At 42.2% G+C, this 22,782-nt stretch overlaps 3 protein-coding genes across 6 annotated transcripts in view; 1 reads left to right on the top strand and 2 right to left on the bottom strand.

Annotated features, from left to right (window-relative positions):
* ppp3r1b (protein phosphatase 3 (formerly 2B), regulatory s1ubunit B, alpha isoform, b) overlaps positions 1 to 22,782 on the top strand; it is a 44,294-nt gene that overhangs the window by 8,200 nt on the left and 13,312 nt on the right. The window contains exon 2 of the mRNA XM_050043826.1: positions 5,374 to 5,413. Coding sequence (XP_049899783.1) covers positions 5,374 to 5,413 — 40 coding nt within the window. The remainder of the gene's footprint in view (positions 1 to 5,373; positions 5,414 to 22,782) is intronic.
* LOC126389819 (E3 ubiquitin-protein ligase TRIM21-like) lies at positions 5,424 to 22,225 on the bottom strand. Of its 3 annotated transcripts, none has more exons than XM_050043740.1 (3): positions 22,152 to 22,225; positions 11,515 to 13,136; positions 5,424 to 11,403 (listed from the first exon to the last, which is right to left on the bottom strand). In XM_050043740.1, the coding sequence occupies exons 2-3, from the start codon at positions 13,132 to 13,134 to the stop codon at positions 11,134 to 11,136; spliced, it is 1,890 nt and encodes a 629-aa protein (XP_049899697.1). In that variant the 5' UTR covers positions 13,135 to 13,136; positions 22,152 to 22,225; the 3' UTR covers positions 5,424 to 11,133. The 3 variants fall into 3 exon arrangements, with proteins under 3 accessions (XP_049899697.1, XP_049899696.1, XP_049899694.1); XM_050043739.1 differs by lacking the exon at positions 22,152 to 22,225 and adding an exon at positions 17,938 to 18,219; XM_050043737.1 differs by lacking the exon at positions 22,152 to 22,225 and having other exon boundaries at positions 11,515 to 13,167.
* LOC126389828 (E3 ubiquitin-protein ligase TRIM21-like) lies at positions 18,922 to 22,252 on the bottom strand. 2 transcript variants are annotated; one of them, XM_050043758.1, is made up of 2 exons: positions 22,152 to 22,252; positions 18,922 to 21,386 (listed from the first exon to the last, which is right to left on the bottom strand). In XM_050043758.1, exon 2 carries the CDS (start codon positions 21,375 to 21,377, stop codon positions 19,728 to 19,730), a length of 1,650 nt encoding a protein of 549 aa, XP_049899715.1. In that variant the 5' UTR covers positions 21,378 to 21,386; positions 22,152 to 22,252; the 3' UTR covers positions 18,922 to 19,727. The 2 variants fall into 2 exon arrangements, with proteins under 2 accessions (XP_049899715.1, XP_049899714.1); XM_050043757.1 differs by having other exon boundaries at positions 18,922 to 21,379; positions 22,152 to 22,242.

Below are 22,782 nucleotides of genomic sequence, written 5' to 3'. Positions count from 1 at the left end.
TTTTGCAGAAAATCAAGATCCAAACCTCACGGTGCCTCGCTCTGAGAATAATCTATTTCACTCTAGATTACAGAGCTAAAAGAATTTATTTATCTATCGCCAAAAATACAAGATAACTTTTTTATTTGAATAATTGTCTCAAGGTCGACTGTGTAAGATTTAGGGGGATTTAGTGGCATCAGGTGGTGAGGATTGCAGATTTCAACCACATGAAACTTCTTCTGGTAGAATTCCTTCACTGTGCTGAGTAGGGATGCCATGATTATAGATTTTCTTGGTACGATTATTGTCAGAGAAATAATCACGGTTTTACGATTATCACGATTATTAAGCATTAATTAATTTCACACTACAAATGTGTAAAATCACATGAACACTCCTTATAGATCTTTAAGTTTCATTTATTTCCATGTGCTCTTGCTTTTTCTTTTATCTCTCAACACAACAGTGATGGTTATAAGTACGTGTGGCGACTATTTTGTTCATGTATGAAAATATAGTAGCCGTACAACCGGGCTTGGTAAGGTTGGAGTGTTTTTAAGTTGATGTAAAAATAAACGACGAGCATTTGTGAAATCCCACACTCGTGTGGACGTGAGTTTCTGCCTGTCGTCTCACTCCAAAGAGCTACACGGACCCAAAACCATTACAACCTCACGCTGTGTGCACACAAACTGCAAAACTATCCATCAAAAAAGTTTTTGAGACGTGCCTTAGCTTGTCACGTTGCACTGTAAGCCCAACTCGTATCATACCACTACGCCATTAATTGCAAATGACACGCTAACATATAATTTTTAATTCAATGTTACATTAGATAAATTGAGATTGACGTATTTTAACCCAGTTATTGTGCATTTACCTTTACTTGCGCATGTAAAGCCGGGTGGTTGTCCCACAGATGTTGTGTCATGTTGCTCGTGTTTGATCCTTTGGCCGCGACTTTTTTGCGGCATGTTTTACAAACTGGAAAGCCGTCGTCAACAATGACACCTTGGTCATTTTGCGATAGCCAAAATGATCCCACACGGCTGAGTTTATCCGTTTTTTGGGGGGGGGATAAGTCTTTTTCATCCATACTTCATCACTCGGAGACGCCGCTTGTGTAACTTTGTTTTCGTTCCGTGCGAGTTGCGCTGACCTACTGTATATGGTTCCGCGTCGCGGCATAATCTTTGGAGAGTGACGGTGTTGAGGAATCTTTACGAATAATTAACCATGGCGTTTAAAATCGCGGTTAATAGTGAAATAAAGTAATCGTGACATCCCTAGTGCTGAGGTTTTTTTTACCAGAGCTGAATTATCAGCAGACCAGGTGATTAAAACAGGTGAAAACACTGAATAAAGCAGCTGCACGTTACAAATCAGTGTTTCTCTGCCACCGTTTGGCATGTCGCAGAGCACCTGCTAAAGTGTTCTCACCCACTTTCTCTGATAACCTAACGTGTGCTCACCTTATTTCTGATCCAGATATTGATGCCTGGTTCACACTACACGATATCAGCTCGATGACAGCCCAACGCAGCGTCGTACGGTGTCGACTGGAATCCTAAACGACAATGAGTGTCGTACATGCTAATCCATTGTTTCATCTCGTGTAGTGTGTCATAGTAGACGACAACCGACGCCACGTCTGGGACGCCTCACGACATCCCAACAGAAAGTCTAGCATGTTTGATTTTCGTTTTTTGTAGTTTACGACTTCTCCCGTCACAGCTGTCACTTTGACCAATAGGAACACAGAGTGATCTGCTGCTGTGGAAACTGTACGACAACAGCCCAGCCTTTTTGATATTTCCTGTAGGGACGTTACGACACAAAGTAAAAAGGAAACAGCAGAGGCACTTTATCAACTGTTAGCGTCAAGCTAGCAAACAGTGTTATTTCTTCATAATGGAGATGGGCATAAAGTAATGGAGTTAAAAAATACTCACCACAACTGCAGAGGCTACCAGCTTCATTTGAAACAGACTACATTATAAACAGGCTGTTATTTATTATTCCCTCTGTATTTTTATATTATTACATTTTATCCGCTCCCGTTTGCCTTGATAAAGTTAATGCATGGCGCTGTCATTTCAAACTCAACACTTCCTGTTTCACTTTCATATTAAAAGCCCCTTATAACTTGGGTTCATTTTCTAAAAAGGCTTTTATTGTGAAACATTTGCAGGAACTTGTTACGGAGGATTCAGTGGCTTGTATGTTTGCATGCTGTGCTTCAGATCTCGCTCCTGCTATCTGTTGGCACTTTTCCGTTACTACAGTAACATTTCAGCTGGCACATGAACAGACAGTGACTGAAATAATAGTAATGATAATAAAAATAGGACAAGAATAACCTAATGACATCACACATGTCATGAAAGACGACCGGGATAATTGGTGTGGACCATTGTGTAGTCTGAGAACAGAACAGACAGAAATGTCGTGCAGTGTGAGTCCAGCAAAAGGGAGGGTTTTACCGCAGAGGTCTCTTCTCTCCACAACAAACAGGTCCAGTGATTTAAACCGGTAAAAGCACTGCATAAAGTAGTTTCACATTTCTTTTCTGATGCCCTCCTCTAACTAACGTGGCCAATTCTAAAATGAGTGGCCCTTTCTAGAGCCAGTGTTTGCTTTGTCCGTTCTGGGACCCTGCAGAAACATGCTTGTGCAACATAGCGATCTTTGTAGACCTGCTCCCTGTGCAGATATAAACCACTGGTAACAAAACAAAAACACAACCACTTTTATTTTCAGATGATTATACATTAAAGAAAACACACTTATCATATTATACTCCATTTTTGCCAATACATCCTCCTAAATTCTTCGCACTGGACCTTAAAGTCAGTTTGTTCAAGCAAGAATACCAGACATTCTCTAAGTCCAGTTTCTGAATTGTGAGGATTTGCTGCTTGTCTTCATTTAATGTGACAGTAAACGTGTCTCTAATATAATTGGATTTCAAACTGCTGGTTGGACAGAACAAACACTGTGAAGGTGTCACTTTGGGCTCTGGCTCATTGTGACAAACATTTCTCACTATTTTTACAAACCAAACAATCAGTCGATTAATGGAGAAAATAATCAGCCGATTGATCCATAATGAAAATGATTATTAGTTAAAAAGTCAAAAATGAGCTCCACCTCGACCAACTGCAACAGTAAAATCCTGCTAGGGATGTGCGTGATTAGCCGTCTAAACGATTAAATGTCCGCCCCCTCGCTAGTCGGCACCAGAAACATTAGTCGGTTAAACCAATTAGTGTTTTATTCATGTACGAGGCCGCTTAACTGTCATGCAGCCGCCCGCCACTAGTGGGTGCTACAGTGCTGTCAGACAGCAGTCCCCCTCCCCGCGGTAATGCTCCAGTAGACTGGAGTTTTAAACTGGAGAGATGTGCTCTCATAAACCAGCGTGGTTTGGCAGCACTTTGATCAAGAAAATGAATTCAGCAGCAATGAATCTTTTTTGAGACGTCATATTATTTGTTAACTTTAAGTGAGTTGTTGTCAGATGATGTGCAGGTTTACATTCATACTGCACGCAGCAACATGCCTCTTAATTATAATTTACATGTTTTATTAACTTTAAAGTGAACTGATAATTTCTGTCAGATAATCTGCAAGGTTCAATGTGCCCCACATTTCAGAGGCCGTTTATTTGTTTTAGATGTTATTTTAATGGTTAACTTTTGACTGAGTTGCCGTCATGTTCACATTCATACCGCACAGAGGAAAGTGTCTCGTACTTCAGCGGTATTTAAAATCCAACATGGCTGTTGAAGATTGTGATTAAAGGCTTCAAAGGGCTCTGAATGCACACAGTATTTTTTGGGACGTTTCAAATACTTAACAATAAATTGTGCTAAATTTTGACTGTTTTCTGAGTGTTTTTTCTTTTTAAGACGAGTCGACTAGTCTTGATTAAAATTTTCTTTTAGTCTCCAGGAACATCCCTGACTGACATACTGAAGGAACATTTTTGATCCAGGACTTTACTTGTAACAGTCTTTTTACAGTGTGGTATTTGTGTTTTTACTAAAGTACTTAATCTGAATACTTCCTCCACTGCTGGTTGCAGCCTTTAGTGACTACCAAGTTTGTTGGGACATTTGTTGACCTCTATCAGCTTCTCCTTCTGTACAACAAAAAAATTCTGGTACACACCTGCCTGAACTACAGCAGCTTGTAGTAGACAAATACCATAAAGTCACATTTTACAACAGGGAAGCAAGTTTTGTAATAAAGGTAGAGATCCAACAGAAACACCTGGTGAACACACGCAATTATAGTAGATAAATAACTCGTTCAACAGAGTGGGAGAGTGAGATTTTTGAGCCCCACATCTCAGTGACTGGTCCCTATATTCATTAAGTGTTGAACAGCAACCTTGCCAAATGTTGGTTATTATACACTGGCAGAATAAACCTCACGTATGTTTATGTGATTTAGAGTTAATGTGACTCTTGTTACGAGTTGAGGAGGAAAGCTGCAGCCGAGTTGAGCAGCTTGATTCAAGTCCTCGAGAGATGGGACGAGGCGAATCAAGGCGGCATGTTGGCCTAGTTTCAGCGTCCAGATCATTCTGTCGCTCATGCATAATGAAGAGCACCAACAATTAGCCAAGAACAGGACATAGTTCAGTTCATCTTTTATACACTAGAGTTGAGCTTACAGATTTGTCATACGTGTAAGGGGAACAATATTTCTTTCAGTCCTTGAAGAACTATTTGTTCATCGAACATCAGTGGGCTTTAATGTGATGTGCTGAAGAGTAGGGGTGTAACGATGCATCGATCCACATCGATACATCGATTCATTGATTAACAATCCAATTACATCGATGCAAAATGAAAACATCGATCCATATCGTCATCTTAAAGATACAACTTTATTTTGAAATTCACATAGCATGTCTGTGTCACCATTTTAGTGAACAGGTCTATTTTTATTATTTTTTGTTACAGAAGAATACTGTTTTTCATTTAAATGCCTGATACCTGGAAGAGCTCAGAAAAAATGGTCAAATCATATTCTAGTTGTTTTTGTGAGTTGATGTAAATGATTGTGTTTGATGGGCATATGGTATTGCGTCATATTGATCGCAGGCTCCTGAAAGGAATCGAATCGAAATCGTATCGTGACAGACTTTGTGATATCGGCAAACATTGTATCGTTATCCAAACAAATTGATATAATATCGTATCGTGATGAAGCTGGTGATTTACACCCCTACTGAAGAGCTCTTCAAACAGTGCTGCTGTGTTTTCATGCATTTAAAGCCTTTTGCTCCTCGTGATATAAATGACAATACATATTTTCCTTTTTTGTCTTTAATCAGATTCATAATTGTGAAACACTTGTTTGACTTGTTCTCTTTTTCAGGGAAATGAAGCCAGTTATGCCCTGGACATGTGCTCGCACTGTAAGTATCAATAAATGTCACTTCACCATGTGGTGTTAAATAAAACACCAATCTGTTGACTAACCGTGTGTGTGCTTAGACAAAGGAAAGAGTATCTTTTATCTGTATTCACTTTGAATGTGGTTAAAACCAAAACGAAGTGTCCATGAAAAATATATCTGGGCATTTTTTTTATCTGAAACAAAGGTCAGGTTCAGAAACAGTACCGCAGTTAGACTTTTTTAAGTATCTTACTTTAAGTATTAACACATTTTTATGACTCCGCATCATGTTGTCAGTTGTACGTCCATCCATCCATATATTCCATATATATGTCCCATTCTTGTGAGTCAAGGATGAACTGATTAGTTTTGGGCGTCATAGGTCAGAGATCAAGGTCACTGTGGCTTTTTTTGTCTTATTGTCGTGAACATGATAAGAAGAACACCCTAAGGGAATTTCTTCATATTTTGGCACAAACATCCATTTTGAGTCAAGGATGAACTAATTAGTTTCTTGGTGGTCATAGGCCAAAGGTCAAGGTCACAGTGACCTTGTCTGTGGCATTTTTGTGAACCAGATATCTCAAGAACACCATGAGAAAATGTCTTCAAATTGGGTACAATTTACCACTTGGACTAGCGATTAACTTATTTATTTTTGGTAGTCAGAGGTCAGGGTCACTGTGACCTTGTCTGTCTGATTCTCATGAACACAACCTTGAAGGAATTTCTTCAAATTTGCCACAAACACTCACTTAGATTTAATGATGAACTGATTAGATTTTGCTGGTCAGGGGTCATAGGTTAGGTCACTGTGACCTTGCACGCATCTCATTCTCATGAAGACAATATTTCAAGAACAGCATGAGGGAATTTCTTCACATTTGGCGCAAACATTCGCTTGGACTCAACGGTAAACTGATTAAATTTTGGTGGTCAAAGGTCAAAGTTACTGTGTCCTAAAAAAATGTCTGCTGATTATGAAGAAATGTCACACAAATGTCTAACAGGATAAAATGATGAAATTATGACATTTTCTATCCAAAAGGTCAAAGGTCAGGTTCGCTGAGACACCATAACATTCTGCAAAAACACTTTTCTTGCCATTATTTACTGTCATATCTCAGGAACAGATGGAAAGACCTTTGGTTAGATGCTGAATTGGTGACTCTAATCTTGTGTGTCCACCTTGGAGCTGTGCTGACTGTATAGATCTTCTGTGCTCTCGGGGGAAGATGTATGTGAAGCGTTCACGTTTATGCAAATTGACAGGTTCGTGGAAACACACAAACTCAAGGCGTTAATTCAACAAAACATTCACAACCAAGGCAAATATCAAATACATCAGTTGGTAATATTGTCAAACAGCTGCACATAAACTTTAAATATAGTGCAGAATTAATAGATTTAGGCCTGATGAAATATTATCTGCCAAGTGTTGGGCAGGTTTTGATCATCTTTTCCACAGACACAATATAAACAGAACTCTTGAAGTTTGATACAATGCACTATTGGATAGTGATCATCAGGGGAGAAACCAGACATGTTTTCATTGAGTGTGGGATATGATGGTGGCCTGTGATGGATGTGAACGTCACCACATGCTGCACCTTCCTCTGCAGGCCTCTGCCAGCAGCCTGACTCCCAACACTCTGAGGCTAAAAATGCCTCATCGCTCTGTAAAGGTCAGTGTCAGGGCTGTTGGGAAAACCACCTTTATTTTTAGTCACGGCAATATCCCAGTTTTAATTAGTCGGTCGCTTTGCTCTGACCCCCCCAAACTCCGGAGAGGAAAGCTTGACGCTTAATTAGAAAATAATGACTGTAATGTCTGGACTTCGTTTTTGAGTAGGAAGATTGAAAGCTGAACTGTGGTCTCAAAATTACGTCAACCTCTGCTGGTATCGGATACGTTTGCTGAGTGGGTGGGAGGTTTGGGGGGTCTGCGCCCTAACGAGCTGTTAAGAAAGGTGTCAAAGACTGGAGGGAGATTTATGACCTGTGCTCCGTCTCTGCTCTCCTCATGCGGCCTGTTGATTTCCAGCGCAGCCTTTTCTTGAACTGTGTGGCCTGGAAAGTTGATACCAAATCTTTGGTTTTCTAATCTGTGAGCAAGTCCAGACCCTGTTGTGTGACCGAGTCTTGTAGCAAAGTCACACCGGCAGCTCTCAGGTGTATCACCGCTCACCTAACCTCACCTGTGTAGTTGGAGGGGTGTCTGGGTTGACGCCCTTTAAAGGGGAGACGTGAGCGGCAGGGTTCAGTCTGGCAGACGGTGCTGTATTTCTCCAGTCCACTGACAGACTTTGCCTGCTCAGGGATATTTATGGGGAACTCCGATGCTGCCACGCCTCGACTCCCCACCCTTCTTTTCTTTCAGGACCAGCAGTTCAGTGCAGCTGCTTTCCTTGTTAAAAGCAGATCTGCCCTGCTGGAGTTACCCACTCGTCCATCACGTACACGAGGATGTGGGCAGCACAGGCTGTGAAGAAAAGACTGCAAGCCAGTAAACATAGATATAAAGAATCCATCACTCCACAGTGCGTCCTAAATGTTTAGTGACGATCTTATCCAGAGGTGCTTTTAAAGCGTTATCCACCACACAAGGCTGTGTCACATTTGTCTTTCTTAAAGCTGCTGAAAACAATCTGCTTCCATTCCAGCCAGTGTGCTGATGTCCACTGGATGCAAGAGCAGAGACTCTTTCTCTGCTCTGCTATTTCTATGCTCCTGGTCTACTTTTGCTGCAGCTGCTCTTCTGTTGTAGTTCTGACTAAGCAGTTGCTCAACGAGTGTTTGCTGTTGTGTTAAACCACACTGGCTGTTTCCACCAGTAGCCAAGGGTGTCATCAACCAGGACTGAAATTAATTTACAACAGGGGTGACCAAACTTTTGTGATTGTGGGCCATATCCATAAAATATAAGGATTCATGGGCATTAGTAAATGTATAGTTTTAATCAGTTGCACAGCAAGAAAATCTGTTTTTCTAGACCAGAAAAGCTTATTTGCCTTAGAAAATTCATTTTCTATCAAAATTACTATGCAACACTACTAACAGTTTAACCCTTTTACATTACAGTAGTTTATTAGTGTGCCCACATATTACAAAAAGTGATTTTCTATCTTACTTCTTTTAAGGTCCAACACAATGTCTATTGAGGTAGATGTTTTTATCAACCATTGATCAATCATTGTAGGTGAAGTAGCAACATCTAGTGTTCAAATTAAGAAGTGTAATGGCAGGGCTTGCTTTTAGTAGTTGTTCAAGATGACAGTGACATTGTGTTAAAACTAGGCTGTGTAATGCACATAAGGGGCAGTTTATTAAAAATAGGCTCAAGCCATTTTCTAGTTTATTTTTAAAAATTTGCTGCGGGCCGTCGTTTGGCCACTCCTGGATTACAATATTAAACTGTAACAGTAACAAAATACATCTTATATGTAAAGCAGGCTTTCTGTTCAGTGTTTGGTTCTCAAGTCACTGTTTTCTCAGGCCTTGTGTTCAACAACTAGTTTATTTTGAAGTTTTTATTTTTTCAAAGCACATATTTACAGATTTCTGACTCATAAGCCATTTTACCAGTATTCACAAATAAAAAATAAAAAATTGAAAACTCTGTTTAGCTTAAATTCTGTTCATGATCTTTGTCCATCAACTTTTTATGCCTATTATCACAGTATTCTGTTGGCACTATAGGCATGTAATAGTGTTTTCTCTGAAATGAAGCTGTACAATCAGGGTCCAAAACTAACTTTTTCACTTACCAGCCAGGCAGATATTTTACCAGCCAACCAAATAATTAATAATTTAAAGGAAAAAAAGTCAAGTCACTTAATGCTGCCGGTGGATGAGACTGGGGGGTGGCGGCGGCGGGAGCAGCAGCAGCAGCAACAGCAGCAACATTAACCTCCGTCTCTTGGTCGTTGGTCGGTAAAATCTCAGCCTCAGCAGGTTCTTTTGCTTTAGTTTTTTGTTTTTTTTGCGGGAGGCTCCACAATACCTGGCCAGCATCGCTACATGATACTTTTTCTTACTTCCTCTTCTTCTACGGGGGTTCAGAGCATGGAGGTACATTAACAGTAGGTTCGTTCGAGATGAGCCAGGCCTGCGCAGATTCGATCACCGGCGACCAGCGCACAATGCATGCCGGTTAGTTTTGTGTCCGACTTCATCCCGACTTGCTCTGACGTATTACAAAAGTGGACGGTGATAAAACCGCGAGAGCGAGGCGGCCGCAGTTTTTAGAGCCAGGCGCTGCAGTTGCTCTCCACCGACTGCACCGCCTGGCTCTCACCTGATCTAACAGCTGATTGGTTCAGATGTGACTCAACAATACGACGTTTTAGATAAACTACTCATTTTTGTTGAATTTTAGAGATTAAGATTGTATTTGTCTGATCTGAACGTTTATTCTGTGAACAGAAAACGTGTGACTGATGGTGAAGTTTAGTTGTCAGAGACTAAATACATTCATCATAAACTATACAGAGTCTACTGTACTATATTAATATTGGACGGTTTAATTATTGAAGTATTTAGCAACACAGAGACTTGTGGTCAGTGGGATGTGAGGATTCTCAAACTAACATCAGATGTGAAGCTCTGACTGTATCTGACTGATCTTTAATGAAAGCTGTTGTCTTGTATTTTTTTCTTCTGAAAATATGAACCTTATAGTCAAACACAGTTTATTCAGCCTGTGTAGTTGAGGGGACAGGTCAAACTGATATGATGCTGATTTACAGGAGAGTTCATGTCAAATGGAGGATAAACCATGAACATAAACTACAGATCACCTGTAAAGCATTTTAATAAATTAATCTATCATAATTAAAACAACTGGAGATTGAAAACAAACTGATAAATGGGCCTGATCACTTTTTTTAATGAATTGACATCATTCCAGACAGGATGTTTGTGTGTCTGTGACTTCCTGTATGGACTGAAGGCTGCTGGAAACTGTCGGGAAACTGTCCGACTTCACCACAGCTTTTTGTTACCGCCCTCCTGCTGCGGCCGCCTGCTCTCGTCTACTTTCCAGGCGAGAGAGTGGTACATCCTGTCAGCCGAGGGGTTTCCTATCTGTGCAGCCGAGCACCGCAGCACCTCCACGGACTATTACATCCAGACGGTCCCGGTGTTTCCTCCGCAGGCTCCACTTCACTCAGCTGCCCGATAAACCCGCTGCTTCTTCCCACTTTAACCTGAATAACAAACCAGGGCTCTGTGCTCTGGTTAGATCCAAACGGAGGGACGGGGCTAGCTGGGAAGCTAGCGGAGGCTAACTGGCTGTGCTTCCCTCCGGTCATGCTGCGGCTAACGCTCCGCTAGCCTCACAGCTGCGCCTCGCCAACGAGCCTAACAACAGCTATCCACCTCGGGGCGCTGTGTTAACGTCATGACTGACGCACTTACATGACCAAAGATTGTCTCTGCCTGAAATACACATTACTCTGCCAGGAAACCAGCCGATACCAGCATCGTTCTCCAGTAACAAAGAAATGCATCTTTCGCTGGTAAAAAAAATAATTCGCCAGAGTGGCGAGTGGTCTTAAAAATTTACCAGCCAGAGACAAAATCTACCCGTAATTGGTGAGTGGCGAGTGTTAGTTTTGGACCCTGTGTACAATACAGTGAAATATGCAGCAATGTGTTTTCTGTGGCTGCTCATCAAATAGAAAAATGAAAAAAAAGAAAGATATGAAGACATTTTGCAGCATGTTTTGTTTTACAGATCTACTCAAAATTCAGCGGGGGATATTTGATTCTGGGGCGTGGTGCAGCTCGCACTATTGCCTCAGGGCAAGAAGGTTCTTGGTTCAAACCCGCTGGCCAAATTGTGCCTTTCTGTGTGGCATTTGCATGTCCTTTCGGTGTGAGCTTGAGTTTACTCCGGGTCCTCCGGTTTCTCCCCATGTCACCCCTGTAATTGACTGGCAGTGTGTCCAGGGTGCACCCTGCCCCTTGCAGTATGTCAGTGGGGATTGGCTCCAGCCCCCTGCGACCCTGTAAAAAAAACAACCATCTGTGTAGTGTGTCTCATGGTGCAGTGTTAAATGCATCAAATTAATGTGTTGCCTTTGTAATGGGATACATATGTATAATAAAAAATCTTACTCTGACAGGAGAGATGATCAGAGGTGCAGAGTTTTTACCACCATCATTACAGTCGGGACTGAAGTATGGGAAGAGTTTCTCAGTGAAGGAGCAGCCAGTAAAGGAGTAGATAAGAGCTGCAGCATCTACGTCATAAAAGGAGACCACACCCTCCTCATAATCCACAAACACCCCCACCTTCTGAGGCTGAGACTTCAGAGAGAGACGGACTGAAGGGTCATCAAGAGCTTCATACTCATTTCCATTCGTCAACCATACAGTCCAGAAACCATCCTGAGGGCTCAGTGTGATGTTTCCCTTCCTGTTGATCGACTCTCTGGCCACTCCTACATCCCATTCAATCTTTCCTTTAACTTGAACCTCAAAGTAAAATCTTCCTGAAGAGAAACTCTGTTTTGCCAAGACAGAAGCACAATAAGAAAATCGCTCTGGATTGTCTGGGAGATGCTTTTTTAGGTCACCATGATGCACTTCTTTCCCATCATCAGACAGTATAAGTTCAGGATATGCTGTATCAGGATCAAGAGTCACATCCACTGCATACTGCTGGACCCTCTTCAGCTCAGACTCAACCAGCTTCTTCATCTGTTCACTGAGTGTCTCCTCCAGCTGAGACACAGCTCTCACCACAGTCCCCTCATATGATGGACAGATGCTGACCTCTGTCCAGTCCTTGGTGGGTGGAGCAGCTTTTAGCGATGGGAAGCTTTGGAGAAGATGGAGGTGGTCTTCAGAATGTGAGAGCCGCTCCAGCTCAGTGCTTCTCTTCATCAGCTCAGAGATTTCCTGTCCCAGCTCTCTGATGAAGCCTTCAGCCTGTTTTTCTGTTGTTCTGTGCTTTGCTTTGATCGTGTCAATGAGCTTGTTTAATTTTCTCTCAGCAGACTCCATCAGCTCAGTGAAGACCTGAACACCTTCTGCTACCTCTCTGTCTGCATTTTTCTCACTGAGGTCGACTGAGTCTTTGATCTGCTGAATCTTCAGTTGTCTCTTCTGGATCATCTGCTGAATTTCAGCCTCCAGCTCAGCCTTCTTTCCTTCATATCCTTCTTTCAGAGGAACAACATCATGTGTTTTGTGGTCTGAAACATGGCAGAGCATGCAGACACATGTGTGGTCGTTCTTACAGAACAGCTCCAGAGGTTTATCGTGCTTCGTACACATCCTGTCTTCCAGGTTCTCCACAGGGTCCATCAGCTGATGTCTTTTCAGACGTGAAGCTGTCAGATGAGGCTCCAGGTGAGTCTCACAGTAGGAGACCAGACACACCAGGCAGGACTTCAGGGCCTTCAGTTTGGTTCCAGTGCAGACGTCACAGGGAACTTCTCCTGGTTTGGCAGCTTGTTGCTGTGAGCTGCTGCTGCTGGCTTTCTGTTGAGCTGACTGTCTGAACTGAGCGACCATCTCAGAGATGAAAGTGTTGACGTGCAGCTCAGGTCTTGTGTTGAAAACCTTTTTACACATCGGACACTGGCACCTGTCACTAATATCCCAGTGTTGAGTGATGCAGTTGTTGCAGAAGTTGTGTCCACATGGTGTGCTGACAGGATCAGTGAACACATCCAGACAGATGGAGCACAGAAACTGATCTTCAGATGGCAGATAGTTTGCAGCAGCCATATCTACACATAGGGTGAAAGAAGAGAAAAACATTTTATGCAAAATAGAGCCTTAATTATTTGTTTAAAAAGAAACCGTTTGATTACTGTTTAAGTGTAACATAGGACATTTGGTAAAGTTATGATGAGATGAAGCAGAGGATGGCTGCCATGTCTTGAGCTCGTCCTTGACTTTGCTCTTTTTGTTGTTTTATTTTGTCTGTTAATTATGCCATACTTTTCACAACATGGACACCGCTCAAGTTAGCCCTCTCATACAATATGACAGAGAACAACTTTTGTGCATTATATGGTTGGTGGACTGCACTTTTTAACCACACCCACAAACAATGGGGAATATCCATGGCTGGGATGACTTGTTGCCATACCTTGGAAATGGAGGACACAATGGAAATTGGGGTCATGGGCTGGGTTCCTAGTGTGGCTGAGGAAATGTGAAAACTGGCCTTCTCTCCCGAGTATTTTTCTGGCAAATGTCCAGTCACTAAATAATAAACTGGATAAACTCAGGAGCAGGATGGGTTTTCAGCGAGATACTATGAACTGCAACATTATGGTTTTAACAGAGACTCCTCTTTGGAAGAGCAAGGAAGGAGGTATCTGCTTCATGATCAACAACAAGTTGTGCTTACATGTGGAGATAAATTCTATGTTGTTGTTTTTTCTCCAATCTAGTGCACCTTGTGTTGGGATGCCATCCTTATTATCTCCTTTGGCAGTTTGGATTGGTTATTCTCATGGCCATGTACTTTGCACTACACGCTGACTCAAACCAAACAGTGGACAAGCTGTATGGAGTTATCGTCAGGACTGAAACCTCATGGCCGGAGGCTATTGTGACCTGGGATTTCACTATGGCCTCACCATGGGGGTTGTTACTGTACACATAATGATGCAAACTGTTATACTTCCTGCGAATATAATCCAATTAATCACATTTCCACATAATATTTTATATCTACTCTGTGTTAATTTTCTTATTTTGAAAAGGAGAGGAGGTCACGTGTCCTGGGCCGAAAAATGCCCTCCATTGAGTGATTAGAGAAAAGTAAAATCAAACATTGATTGAAGAAATCAATGCATGGTATTAAATCATAAGATCAAATCATGAGTGAACAATTAATTGTTTTTCTTCATTTATTAATTCAATCTTGAGGCTTCGTTAATGAAATATTGCTCAAATTGTGTGCAGAACTGAAATACTATAAAGACTATATGGCTGTCAACTCTCAGTTTTCCATTCATACCCAATATATGCATTCAGAGACTGTTGAAAATTTAAATACACCATTTTGAAAAATGGCAATATTTCTTTTTCCCTCGCCAAAATTTAGTGTAACTTTGGAGCATTATTTGACCCCCTTTCAGACAAGATAGCTCAATATGTTTGGTACCAATGTAGTCCTCTAGTTCAGTATGACATTTGTGTCTAAACAGTCGCTTAAAAAATTAGTCTGCCTTATTTCTCACTATCAGCTTTCGCTGTCATACTTGCGGCTGCCTGTCATATCATACTTTGGTGAGGCATTCTGACTTATCTAATCAGGCTGCAGCTCACTTTACATGTTTACATCAGCGGCACCTGTGAGTTTTGCGCATCATGCACCTGACCCATGTCAGATGGACTGCACCATTTCACAATACCTGCAGGGGGTGGGAGTATCAGATGGCACATTGAAATGTGTTTTAATGATAAAATTGAATTTGTCATGTAAATACATATAACTTGTATTATCACTGATTTAAGTTGGTAAACAATTGTTGCACTTGATCCCATTTAAGTGTCAACCATAGACCTCTTCATGGGCCCCCTCCTTGGGGGTCATCTGTACCCTTTGACTGCCAAAGAACTAGCGGCGACGAAGCCGACTGTTGCGTCGTCTACGTCGCCTCACGTCGCCCTGTGTCAGTTGCATTTGAACACACTACACGGACTACATCCGACGGCCAAGTAGCACGTATGTTCTGCGCCTGCGTGAGAGAGAGCGGAGTGAGAGAGTGGTACATCCTGTCAGCCGAGGGGTTTCCTATCTGTGCAGCCGAGCACCGCAGCACCTCCACGGACTATTACATCCAGACGGTCCCGGTGTTTCCTCCGCAGGCTCCACTTCACTCAGCTGCCCGATAAACCCGCTGCTTCTTCCCACTTTAACCTGAATAACAAACCAGGGCTCGGTGCTCCGGTTGGATCCAAACGGAGAGCCGGGGCTAGCTCAGAGACTAGCGGAGGCTAACTGGCTGTGCTTCCCTCCGGTCATGCTGCGGCTAACGCTCCGCTAGCCGCTCCCAGCTAGCTCCGGTTTGTTATTCAGGTTAAAGTGTGAAGAAGCAGCGGGTCTGTGGGGCAGCTGAGTGAAGTGGAGCCTGAGGAGGAAGCCCCGGTTAGCCCCGGTTTCACTACAGGCAGATTCACTCGCTACAGGGGCGAGGGAATAAAACCTGAACAGCCAATCAGAGTGATCTCTTTCACCAACAAGCTCCGCCGCCGATTCAACATGCTCAATCGGCCGAAAAGCCGCCGACGCCAAAGTGCCAATGGTGCGGGACACACCACAAAAACTAGGGCGACAGACGCTCACCGGCGGCCCGACTTAGGTGGACAGCCGACCGTCGGCTTGGTGTGTCAGGGCCTTAAGGTCACTGCTCAGGCAAAACAATACTGAACATTTCCATAACCTGTTGTGTAGACCAATTTTTACTGAACAATAGCACTGCTTACTTGATAATGAACACATTGTGTTTCCTCCAGCTGCTTCACATTAAAGCCTCTCACTTATATACCCATACATGCTGCCCCTGGGTTCCATTTTCAAAAAATATGATATCTCCTTCCATTGTTTTGCGGACGATGTGCAGATTTATTTGCCGTTTAAAACCAATAATACAGACAAACTGCAACCCCTGTTAAATTGTTTGAGAGATCTTAAAACCTGGCTGGATTTGAACTTCCTGTGCTTGAATGAAAATAAGACTGAAGTTATTGTGTTTGGTTGTTCTGATCAGCTGGATGGAAGTGCTGCCACTCTTGGTCCTTTAGGGTCGTACATTGGACCATTTGTTAAAAATTTGGGCGTGGTTTTTGACAGTACGTTTAAATTCGACAAGCAAATTAGCTCTGTTGTCAAAACCAGCGTTTTCCAGCTGAGCCTTCTGGCTAAAGTAAAGCCATATCTGTCTTACAAGGATTTTGAGAGAGTCATACATGCTTTCATTACAACTGGGCTTGACTACTGTAACTCTCTTTATGTGGGTCTGGACCAGTCATCACTCTGTCGATTGCAGTTAGTGCAAAATGCTGCTGCTCAGATTTTAACTGAAACAAGAAAACATGAGCATATCACTCCAGTCTAGATCTCACTTCATTGGCTTCCTGTCCACTTCAGGATTGATTTAAGATTTTATTGCTTGTCTTTAAGATTTTAAATGGCACGGCACCTCCTTACTCCTTACACCTCCTCGGCTTCTTCTCCGGAGCCTTTGTGCTCCACTGTCTCTCAGATTAACTCATATCGCAGCGGTGCCTGGACAGCGTGACGTGTGTGGTTGTGCTGCTGCCGTGGTCCTGCCAGATGCCTCCTGCTGCTGCTGCCGTCATTAGTCATTAGTCATACTTCTACTGTTATTATACACATATGACTATTGTCACACATGTATACTGCCAGATATTAATACATACTTTCAACATATTGTACCACAGTAGCCAGAACTGTAATATTATTACTTTCAATAATGTTGTTGTAAGCTACTGTTATTACCTGCATCTCTCTCTCTGTCTCTCTCTCTGTCTCTCTCTCTCTCTCTCTCTCTCTCTCTCTCTCTCTCTCTCTCTCTCTCTCATTGTGTCATGCGGATTACTGTTAATTTATTATGCTGATCTGTTCTGTACGACATCTATTGCACGTCTGTCCGTCCTGGAAGAGGGATCCCTCCTCAGTTGCTCTTCCTGAGGTTTCTACCGTTTTTTTTCCCCGTTAAAGGGGTTTTTTTGGGGAGTTTTTCCTTATCCGCTGCGAGGGTCATAAGGACAGAGGGATGTCGTATGCTGTAAAGCCCTGTGAGGCAAATTGTGATTTGTGATATTGGGCTTTATAAATAAAATTGATTGATTGATTGATTGATTACTTATGTGAGCTTTTATGCATCCACACACCTGTCAGAGCTTTGAGGTCATCCAGTCAGATGTTGCTGGATGTCCCTAGATCTAGACTAAAAAATAGAGGTGACCGAGCTTTTTCTGTGGCTGCTCTTCATCTTTGGAATAGTTAACCCATGCAGATAAGAACTGCTCAGACCGCTGAATCTTTAAAGATTTTACTCAAGATGTACCTTTTTTCTTTGGTTTTTAATGTGAGCTGATCTTTGACATCTTGACTCCACATTTTGTTTTTGTTTGTTTGTTTCCCTGTGTTTCTGTATTTTGTTAGTTTCTTTTATGCTTGTGAAGCACTTTGGTCAACCCTGGTTGTTTTTAAATGTGCTGTATAAATAAATTTGACCTCGACCTTGACTTTTGTTGTGACATAGCTAGAGGAAGCAATATGTAGAAAGTGACCAGTAAACAGAAACAATAGCAAGAAAGTCAGAGTGAAACTAAACTCCAAACCACAGTGATTTAGTTTAAAGTTACTAAAGTCCTGAGAAAGGACACAGAGAGACTGTGTAAAGCTGTTAAAGTGAGCTACTGTATCATGGGACTGTGGACAAATAACCACAGTCGTTTCGTAACCAGTTTCACGATTATGAAATTAAAAGTTTAGTGTTAGTCCTGGTTGTTGAAAGTGTAAATATGATCAGCTGTACTCACCAGTGTTCGGCAGAGACTCTGCTGTGTTGTTGAGCTGTTGTTGCTGTTGTTCCTTTTGAGAGAAATGGATCCGTCTCGATTGTCTAAACTTTACTGTTAGACGTACAAACCTTAAGTTTCATTTCTGGAGTGTGACGGTTAAAGTCTTCTCGCTACTGTGTCACTTCCCCTCTTACTGCAACTCCGTTGGCAAGGTTTTGTCTTTCTCATGTTTGGACTTGATTTTAGTGACACACAGGTTTTCCCTGGCTGAACATGAGATGAAGGTGGTACTGTACCTTACTTATAATTGAATTAAATTACTTGAGAGGAAGCTCTGAGCTGTGTGGGCACCCTGTGAGAAGTGGAAGAGTAAGAATACTCTGTACTACCAGCAGTCCAAAGGCATCATCAAGGTGTGTCAGTGTTTGGTTAACAGTACAGTGACTCCATGCTGGTTGTTCCTTTGTGTTGTGGTCCATCCAGTGGTCGCTCTGTGCCATAACACCAGGAAGTGAGGTACGGGGAAGCTTGTTGCATTGATTCATTAATTTGTTCATTATTTTTTTATTTTTGTCATGCCATTGTTGGCCTGTCCCACATGTGATTACAAGACACATTATCTAACATACGTTTTTTTCAGTTAGTCTATATCATGTATTTAGAGTCAGTAATTCCCTCTCTGTATATAGTAGTGTCCATTGTCAGTGGTGATGGCCTTCACACACATGAGGGACTGACAAGAAACGATGCAGCATGTAATCCAGTGTAATTCTATCTCATTGATATCAGCCTCACTGTTACTGTTCACTCTCCTACAGCCGGACTGGATTCAGTCACTGCTAGTGGAAACAAACATTTCCTCCTGACACTGCTTCACATTAAAAGCATCCAAGTGATGAAAAACACGAGGGCTTTTATTGTGAAGCAGCCACAGGAAACACAGTGTGTTTGTCAGGAAATACAATTTATGTGTAAACCAGGATTTTCTGTTCAGTGTTTAATGTTCAAGTCACTGCTTACTCAGGCCTTGAGTTCAACAACAACTTTATTTCATTTAACAATCACATATTTACAGATTTCTGTGACACATAAGCCATCTCACCAGTATTTACAAAACACATAACAATTGCCCAAACTGACCAGTGATTAATTACTATCAAATTACTATTTACACAAGACAGAAAATTCTCTTAGCATGTATTCTGTGAATTACCTTTGTTTACTAACTTTATACGCCCAGTATAACAATGACACATACTGTATTCTGTAGACACTATTTATATGTAATTTGCATACTCTTAAATGAAGTTTTTATGACAGTGAAATATATTCAGCAATATGTCTTACGTGGCAGCACATTAAATAGAGGAGTATTACGGTATATTAGGGTATTCAGAATCCTGACATTATGATTTTCAGTACTGTCAAGAATATGCGCCCTCCTCTGTCTGTTAAACTCATTGTATGTAATGCACAGCATGCACCACCAGAGGTCATTCTCCAGAGTGGTGGTGGATAATGTTGCAGTAAAGAGGCGGCCAGCAACAACTCAGAGAGAGACACCAAAAAACAGCGTATTTTTGACATCCAACTCGGTGTCTTTATTATGAAGAAAACCAGAGCTGGTGATGTGGTGAAATAGTGGACCAACTAACTAGATGACTAACAAGATTATCCTGGTGAGTTGTTTTTTGTTTCTGTCCAGTTAGAATGAAGTGTGATACCGTCGTATACCATATACCCCAGTAAAAGTTCAGGGGGGTATGAAGGTATGAAAAACCAGATACTGCCCACACCCTAAGAAGGGATTATTTTACTCTGACAGGAGAGATGATCAGAGGTGCAGAGTTTATATCACCATCCTTCCATCCGGGACTGAAGTATGGGAAGAGTTTCTCAGTGAAGGAGCAGCCAGTAAAGGAGTAGATAAGAGCTGCAGCATCTACGTCATAAAAGGAGACCACACCCTCCTCATAATCCACAAACACCCCCACCTTCTGAGGCTGAGACTTCAGAGAGAGACGGACTGGACAGGCATCAAGAGCTTTGTACTCATTTCCATTTCTCAAGCACAGAGTCCAGTAACCATACTGAGGGCAGAGTGTGATGACTCCCTTCCTGTTGATCGACTCTCTGGCCACTCCTAAATCCCAGTCAGTCTTTCCTTTAACTTGAACTGTAAAGTAAAAGTTTCCTGAAGAGAAACTCTGCTTTCCTAATACACAAACACAGTCAGAAAATCTCTCTGGGTTGTCTGGAAGATTCTTCTTCACATCATCAAGACTTACTTGTCTCCTATCATGAGAAAGAATGAGATTAGGATGTGCTGTATCAGGATCAAGAGTCACATCCACTGCATAGTGCTGGACCCTCTTCAGCTCAGCTTCAGTGGGCAGCTTCTTCATCTGTTCACTGAGTGTCTCCTCCAGCTGAGACACAGCTCTCCTCACAGTCCTCATATATGACAATGGATGGACGCTGACCTCTGTCCAGTCCTTGGTGGGTGTTGGGTGGTGGGTGTTTAGGGACTGGACACTCTGGAGAAGGTGGAGGTGGTCTTCAGAGTGTGAGAGCTGCTCAACCTTTGTCATTTTCTTATTCAGCTCAGAGATTTCCTGTTCCAGCTCTTTGATGAAGCCTTCAGCCTGTTTTCCTGTTGTTTTCTGCTTCTCTTCTATCATTTTAATGAGCTCATTCAGGCCTCTCTCAACAGACTCCTTCAGAGCAGTGAAGACTTGAACACCTTCTGCTATCTCTCTGTCTGCATCTTTCTTACTGAGGCTGACTGAGTGTTTGATCTCCTGAATCTTCTGTTGTCTCTTCTGGATCATCTGCTGAATTTTAGCCTCTGTCTTCCCCAGCTCGGCCATCTTTTCTTCATATTCTTCTTTCAGAGGAACAACATCATGTGTCTTGTGGTCTAAAACATGGCAGAGTGTGCAGACACACATCTGATTGGTCTTACAGAACAGCTCCAGAGGTTTATCGTGCTTCGTACACATCCTGTCTTCCAGGTTCTCCACAGGGTCGATCAGCTGATGTCTTTTCAGGCCTGACATTGTCAGATGAGGCTCCAGGTGAGTCTCACAGTAGGAGGCCAGACACACCAGGCAGGACTTCAGGGCCTTCAGTTTGGTTCCAGTGCAGACGTCACAGGGAACTTCTCCTGGTTTTGCACATCGTTGCTGTGAGCTGCTGCTGCTGGCTTTCTGTTGAGCTGACTGTCTGAACTGAGCAACCATCTCAGAGATGAAAGTGTTGACCCTCAAATCAGGTCTTATGGTAAAAACCTCTTTACATAAAGGACACTGGCTTCTGTCACTAATATCCCAGTGTTGAGCGATGCAGTTTTTGCAGAAGTTGTGTCCACATGGTGTGCTGACAGGATCAGTGAACACATCCAGACAGATGGAGCACAGAAACTGATCTTCAGATGGCAGATAGTTTGCAGCAGCCATATCTACACATAAAGAAAAGAAAACATTTTATGTAACACACAAGTTTTAAATATTTGTTTCAAAAGAATAGGATTTGCTAACCTTTCTTTTAAGTATATAATACGATGTCACACAGCTTGATGTGCCATGTGCATAGGCACAGTGGTGCACGTCAAATTTGAGTCGTTCAGTAAATGTATTGGTCTTCATATGTGTCTGTGCACAGAAGGGTTGCCAACTGTCATGCCTTGACCATGTGGCTTATGTATTTGGCATTTTTCACATGCTGTCTCTGTGTCTCACACAGTGAAAAACACATTCTTAACTGACATCCTGACTAGGACCAGAAGCAGTTTTACTGCACATCACTGTCCAGGGAAAGTCAAGTCAAATGATACTGTAATACACTGGAAGATGTCCTCCATTTTAAAACTCTCAAATTGAATAAATGTTTTCCTTCAGGTGTTTGCTAAAATTTAAGTCCGTCTGTCTGTCCCTCCCTGGTTCACAATTGGAGAGCTATGTAGGAAACGATCACTAAACAGTAACAAAAGCAGAAAGGTATGAGGAAAACTAAACTCCAAACCACAGAGATTCAGCTACAAGTTACTAAAGTCCTGAGACCTGACACACAGAGACTGTTTAGAGCTGTTAAAGTGAGCTACTGTGCAGTGGGTCTGTGGACAACTGTAGGTATGTCTGACATGCAAAGAGTGGAACTTCCTGTCTGAGTGTAGCTGAAGTTTAGTGTTAGTCCTGGTTGATGAAAGTGTAAATATGATCAGCTGTACTCACCAGTGTTGGGCAGAGACTCTGCTGTGTTGTTGACAAAGACCTGATGAAGTCTGTGTGAATTTTCTTTGAGAGAGAAACAGAGACTTCTCCACTGCAGCGTGGCTCACACTCTGACTAACTTTACTTTCATTTCTGGAGTGTGACGTTGCAGCTCTCCTCTTTCCAGTGTTGCTCCGCCTCTCACTGCAGCTCTGTTGGTCAGGTTTTGTTTCCTCCCTCTGATTTACACAGTTATTGGGAAGTACCAGGGTTTTGTTAAAACAAGAATCAAGACAATGAGACTTCCAAAAAATTACTGATTTTCTCTGTGAACTGGTGCAGATGGAGGAGGTGGTCTTTGGCCTTTGTGTTGTGATCCATCTAGTGGTCGTTGTGTGTCATAACACCAGTTAGTGGTCTACACGGAGGCCTGTTGTTGCTGCTGCAGTGTAGCAGGGAGTCATGTACAAGTGGTCAGACATGAGGAAGGCTGTCAGGTCTCCACAAATGTTGACAAGTTACATTAATACCCTGCACTCATCAGTTACACCATTTTTTTCTGTATTGTAATAAAACCCAGTTCTTCTGCTCATCTGGACGCACTTCTTGTTTATTTTCCAACAGCAGGTTTTTAATGTGGCAGAAAGTGAAA

This window comes from Epinephelus moara, chromosome 5 (genome assembly GCF_006386435.1).
Source record: "Epinephelus moara isolate mb chromosome 5, YSFRI_EMoa_1.0, whole genome shotgun sequence".
NCBI classification, from domain to species: domain Eukaryota; kingdom Metazoa; phylum Chordata; class Actinopteri; order Perciformes; family Serranidae; genus Epinephelus; species Epinephelus moara.
This window is presented reverse-complemented; position numbering and strand designations above follow the sequence as displayed.